Source organism: Arachis hypogaea, chromosome 12 (assembly GCF_003086295.3).
Source record: "Arachis hypogaea cultivar Tifrunner chromosome 12, arahy.Tifrunner.gnm2.J5K5, whole genome shotgun sequence".
In the NCBI taxonomy this organism is placed as follows: Eukaryota; Viridiplantae; Streptophyta; class Magnoliopsida; order Fabales; family Fabaceae; genus Arachis; species Arachis hypogaea.
In genome coordinates, this window is record NC_092047.1 from 94,654,934 (window position 1) to 94,661,273 (window position 6,340).

General features: G+C 30.2%; 1 protein-coding gene across 1 annotated transcript; it reads left to right on the top strand.

Moving 5' to 3' along the window:
* Nucleotides 1–730: 730 nt before the first annotated feature.
* On the top strand, nt 731–2,943 carry LOC112727747 (dof zinc finger protein DOF2.4). The gene is made up of 2 exons (XM_025777638.3): nt 731–1,092; nt 1,432–2,943. The coding sequence occupies exons 1-2, from the start codon at nt 1,027–1,029 to the stop codon at nt 2,542–2,544; spliced, it is 1,179 nt and encodes a 392-aa protein (XP_025633423.1). The 5' UTR covers nt 731–1,026; the 3' UTR covers nt 2,545–2,943.
* The last annotated feature ends 3,397 nt before the right edge of the window (nt 2,944–6,340 follow it).

Below are 6,340 nucleotides of genomic sequence, written 5' to 3' on the forward strand. Positions count from 1 at the left end.
AAAAATTAATAAATTTATTTATTTTCCAACATTTTTTTATTTAAATCACTAATTTATAATAAATTTTAAATCATAAATCATAAAATTTTATATACTAAATCCTAAATCTTCTAAAAAGTAATGTTAAAAAAATTTATAATAAAAAGTTGATATTAATTAATAAATTTAATTTTAATATATTAATAATATAAAATATTTTACGTATTCATCTAATCACATCTATTATTTAAATAATCATTCACACAATAAAATATTTATTATTTTTATTAATATAATATTATATAATTAATTAAATACATATATAAATACATCAAAATTAAATTCTAAACTAATTAAAAATGAAGCCCTATACTTTTTCAATACAATAATATAATCACATCATCATCGTCATAATTAAAGTAAGCTCCTATTATATACTGTATGTGTTGGCATTATTCTAACACCAAATTAATAATTGATAAGATATGTAATATAGCATTAATTCATTCTCGGGTCAGCAAAAACACACACTGATCTCTTTGTCTAAGCACTGTATGGTATACTATGCTTAACACAGTCTTTCACAGAGAAGTATAAAAAAGAAGCTTATAGGTTAAGAAACATAACATCAACTTCTCAAACCCTAGAAAGTAGTAATAAACAAAAAGTGATCTACATAGGGGAAGAAAGAAAAAAAGAATGTGCATGAGAGAAATACATATATAGAGAGAGAATGAAGGAATGAATGAACAAATAGAAACTTAAAAAATAAAAATAAAAAAAATTGATATATAAATACTTATAAAAGGACCCTCCTTTATTTTTGCTTCTCATTTCCCATATCCTAATAACCCTTCCTCTTCCCACTATCCATCTTTCTTGCTTTCTCTCTTTCTCTCCCTATCTCTCTGCATCTTCCCCACAAAAACAAATATTCTCTCTCTCTCTCTCTCACTCTCTCCAACCACCAACACAAGAACCTTTTACAAAAGAAGAAGCACCAAGAAGAAGAACAACAAGAGGGAGAGAGAATAATAATTATTAACCATGGTTTTCACTTCAATTCCAGCAGCTTATCTTGAAGCAGCAGCCAACTGGCAGCAGCATCAACAGGTAAAAACAAATAACAAGAATAATAAATTAACAATAAGGGTTTCTTCACTTTGCTGCTGCTGCTGCTTCTTCTTCATGACTATAGTTTCATTTATTTTTCCTTTGTGTCCAAAAAGCACCCTAAATTTTCTTTCTTTCTTTTTTTTTTCCCTAAAAAAAAGATAAATAATATTCTTGTCACTTTTGCTTATACCCTCTTCTTGAATATACCAGATATTTGATTTCTATCCTTTATATGCTTTCTTCATCTTCTTTTCATTTTTGTTTTGATTTACTATTAAAAAGAAAACTTGGCTTATTTATTTTGTTCTTCCTTTTCTGATATGATGCTGTGTACAGCAACAACAAAATCATCAACCTAGTGGCAACTCTGGTGGTTCTACATCTCCTCAGCTTCTTCCACCGCCACCTCCTCCGCCACCACAACCTCAACCTCATGGAGCAGGAGGAGGAGCCGGCTCCATCAGGCCAGGCTCGATGGCGGATAGGGCAAGGATGGCGAACCTCCCCATGCCCGAGGCTTCACTAAGGTGTCCAAGATGCGAATCAACCAACACAAAGTTTTGCTACTTCAACAATTATAGCCTCTCTCAGCCCCGCCATTTCTGCAAGACCTGTAGAAGGTACTGGACAAGAGGCGGGGCCTTGAGAAACGTCCCCGTCGGCGGAGGATGCAGAAGAAACAAAAGAAGCAAAGGAGGCGGCGGAGGAACTTCCAGATCCCCCGCCGCAAGCTCGGACCGCCAGACGGGGAGTGCCAGCTCAACAAACTCCGTTTCCTCAAACTCAACCGGTGACATAGTGGGCCTCGGCCCATCTATGCCACCATTAAGATTTATGGCTCCATTGCATCATCATCAACTCACAGATTTTGCAACCGGTTCTGGTACAGACATACCCCTAAACTATAACCTAATGAACTATACCTCGATTTCCGGATCAATGGGAGCCGTAGGTTTAGGTGACTTGAGTTTCCAAATAGGAAACCCTTTAGCTGCCGCCTCCGGTGGCAGCGGAGGAGGAGCAAGTGGTGGCTCTTCTCTCTTATCTGGATTAGAACAATGGAGGATTCCACAACAGTTTCCATTCATGGCTGGTTTGGAAGGTTCTTCACATGGTGGTGGTAACAATAATGGTGGTGGATTATTATACCCTTTTGAAGGAAGTGCTGAGATAAGTGGTTATGTGAGGCCAAAGGTTTCAACTTCTATGGTGTTAACACAATTGGCTTCGGTGAAAATGGAAGATTCTAGAGAACTTAATAATGTTTCTTCTGGACAGTTCTTGATGGGAAGCATTGGCAACAATAACAACAACACCACCACCAGCAACAACAATGTTCCAACACATGAACAATATTGGAATGGTGCTACTGGAACTTCTGCTTCAGCTTCTTGGACTGAACTTTCTGGTTTTAGTTCTTCTTCCACTACAAGCAATAACCAACTATAGAAGTAGAGAAACAAAAAATTTGAAGTTTCATGTCCTTTAATTTGATGAATCTTTTTCTTATTATTATTTTATATTTTTATTGGTTTGGGTTATTAGTAGTGTGGCTTCTTTAATTTTAATTAATATCTTTTTTTTTTCTCTAAGACAAAAGTTTATGTCCAACCCCTTAATTGCCCTAATGTGAAGAGCTTTGAAGGTGGGTTATGGGTACTTTATTTGGTTAATTTCGTTTAATTAAGATCAAATGAAAAACCCTAGGAATGTTACTTTTTTTCCCTTTTAATCTTCGTATGTTCTTCAATCATCTTGTTTATTTTTCTTTGTATGAGAATGTTGGGTATAGTAACATTATGAGTTCAAAAGAATGAAGATGTTTGATGATCAAGTTATTATTACCAATTTACCACATATTACAAATTGAAACACTTTTCTTTTTTTATTGGTAAGGATTGTTTGATGAAAAAAATGAGCTGCATTCAAAAGCCAATCTCTAGAAAATAATAATTAATAATAAATATTTTATTTCAATACACCTTTTTCTATCAAGTTTTGGCGGGTGATCGATCGTAAGTTACAATGAAAATTTTCATGAGTCAATTGCAAAGAAGATTTTAGTTTACACGGTCAAATTTTCACTTTGATTATTGTAGTCTTAAAGATTTTTCTGGAATTTTCCTGTTGTGCAAAGAGTAAAGTGAGAGTAGTAGTTCAAAAGAGCTTAATAAACTAAGGTTGTTGTCTTTCTTATTATACACATTCTACTGCATATAAATCATATATAAATATAACTACCGGAAAAAAGTGAGATTTTGTTCCGTGAAAAAATAGATTTTGTATTTTTCCCTTTTTATAAAAAGTCAATTTAAACATCTATTTGTAGGACCTTTGCCTTGATTTAATTAATTATGCATTACAACAAGGTAGTTTTTTTTTTTTTTTAATCATTAACTTCGGAAAAATTAACTACCTTTCTCATTGTGTAAGATAAGATAATGCAAGCAAGTCTTAGATAGAGGAGTTTGTGTATTTTCCTTTAGCAACTAGGCAATCTTACTTTATATATATTAGAAGGAACCACTGTCTTATGTGTACATAAAAAATTAATAATTAAATTAATTATTAAATAAAATATAAAATATATATTAAAAATAAATTAAATAATTTATGTATTTATATATAAATATATAATAACTGATATAATAGTTAAATTTTTATGTACACATAATATAATTTTAGAAGTAATAACATTTATGACATTAATTATCTTAATGAGAACAAATGAAGTTTGATTAAGATAGATTCTTAAAACAACCTTGTAAGCAAATTGAGAATTAATGTTGGGATCTTATTTATTTCAGCAATCAACAAAGCAGTTTCAACTAGATGTTGCTTAATAATTTTATGATTACTTCAGAGTCAATGCAGGCATGCAGCCTTGAAAATTCACAATTGTTTGGTTTGAACAATCAAAGACAAAATTATGCTGAGACCCCAGCAGTGGACAAAGTAGTCTAACGGCCAGCTAAAAAGGTTATCATTGTCATATTGTACTAATAAATTTATTGTGACGAAAAATTTTGGATTTTTCTATTCCATTTTATGACGAACAAAGTAAAAATATTCCAGGGTATTTCCCTAACTTTATATAGGTTGTTTTTTATTTTTTATTTTTTATTTTTTTAATAGAAAGGAAAAGAAAAAAAGAAAAATTGATTGTGATGTTTCATCTTGCGCAGCCAAAAAAACTCGCTATGAGATGGCTTCACCGAGCAAATTGTATGTTCACGGCTTTCAAGAAATCCCATTCAAGTTGTTAAATTATTATTCCTGAATGATTAATTTTATAATGCCAATGAAGATGCAAATCTCAGCTTCCAATTTTATATTTGGAATATTTGAATACTCTAACATGCATATCCTCCTTGAGTTTAGTGACTTCCAACTCCCATAGAGAATATATTAGTTAATATCATTAATAAAGTGGATCAGTTGTTTGCATTCGTAGGAATAGCCTCTTTTCAAATTTGTTTGAATTTTGTATAGAAATTTTATGCTTTTTTTTAGGATTTATCAAAGATTAAATTTTAAAATTTTTAAATATAGAGTTTTAATATTATTATGTCATAAAACTACTTTTGTTTTAAATAAATTATTTCTCTTAAAACTTTTAGTTTTTTTTTTTAAATAATTAAAGAAATTTAATTATAAAATTAATTATTATATATCTATGTATAAATATCTAATTATTTAACAGATGATTTTTTGAATATACATGATATGATTTTTTTTTTGTTAGTTCCTTTATTAGTTGTCTTCAAACCTGTTAAATAAACCCTTTATAGTATTCATTTCTGCAATGATGTCTCACATTTAGTTGAGGCGTAAGAGAGAGAGAGAGAGAGAAGAGAATGATTTAGTAATAATATGTTGATGTACTTATTGTTTTGTAAGACTAGAAGTGAGTATGAATGAAGACTTTGCCTAATTTTGGGGGTTTGAGAATGGCGGAGAAAAGCATCAAAAGACGACAAAAATTGCCACCCAATCCATGGACAGAGAAATCTAAAGATCATAGGAATAGTAGTAATCTTCGAGATTAGCAGCATCATCATGTCCATCATGGTCATGGTTCTTTTAGGAGTGCGAAAAAATTCTCGAACTAGGATTGCTGAACCCAATAAAGAGCCATAGATATACTAATGACACCGTTATTGCATTCCTTAGTTTTTCCTTCTACTTTGACCCAAAATAAAGTTTTATATCATTATGATGCAATATCTATGGTATAAGTATGTAGTTATTAGGTACATCAAAATTGTCTCAGAGCGCATTAATGGTGATGATAACTTCAGTTTAAGTAAAAATAAAGAAAAGTTTCACATGGTAATGGCTGTATATTTGTTTATTTATTTTTATAAATAAAAAGAATAGGCCAAAAAAATCTAGAGCCCCAGAAGCTGGAGAGATAAATGATAGTCCTTCCCGAAAGTATGAACGACGTACTTTGTACTAAAATACTTTCATTTAAGAATGACTCCCTTCACATATTCATTCAAGAGTATGAAAGTTCTACAACTTAGCTGACAATATCGAAACTTTAATAGTTAATATTGTATTCAAATAAAGAGTGTGTGTGAGATCTTGTTATGCAAAATTATGAAATTAAATAATCCTGTTATGCTGATAATCAAGTATACCATAATTCTATAATTAATGAGTTATATAATAAGTCTAATTTGTAATTTGTGAATATTATGAAGTCATTTTGTATTTCTATGTCCTTGTATAAAAATGGTTAACTTTATAGTCTTAATGTAACATTACTATAGAAATAACATATATTAGAAAACATAAGAATATAAAAATAAACTTTAGTTACAAGTGTCTTTAAAATATTAATTAAGAAAGTGAAAACAAAAAGTTTTATTATTTGAATGCATTATATAGAATTTTGCTCACTTATACGTTAAGGTAAAAAAAGAATAATTTTCAAAATTTTTCTCCTTTTAAATAAGTGACCTTAACACATTAAAACATTTATTAAGAAAATACTTTTGACCAAGTCTTTTACTTCTGATATTGTTAACAAATGTTTTACTACCAAATATCTCAAGAAATACTTGTAAATAAATAAAACCTAAAAAAATTGAGAATTTAGCTAATAGATACCCTTACTATTATTGGTATGTGCTTAAAACATGTTAAGCATGGTTTAAAAAGGTGGAATAATTTGTGATTGGTTTGATGGTTGTAACTAAGTAGGAGTATTTCAAGATCTAAGTTGTACCAAGGTTGT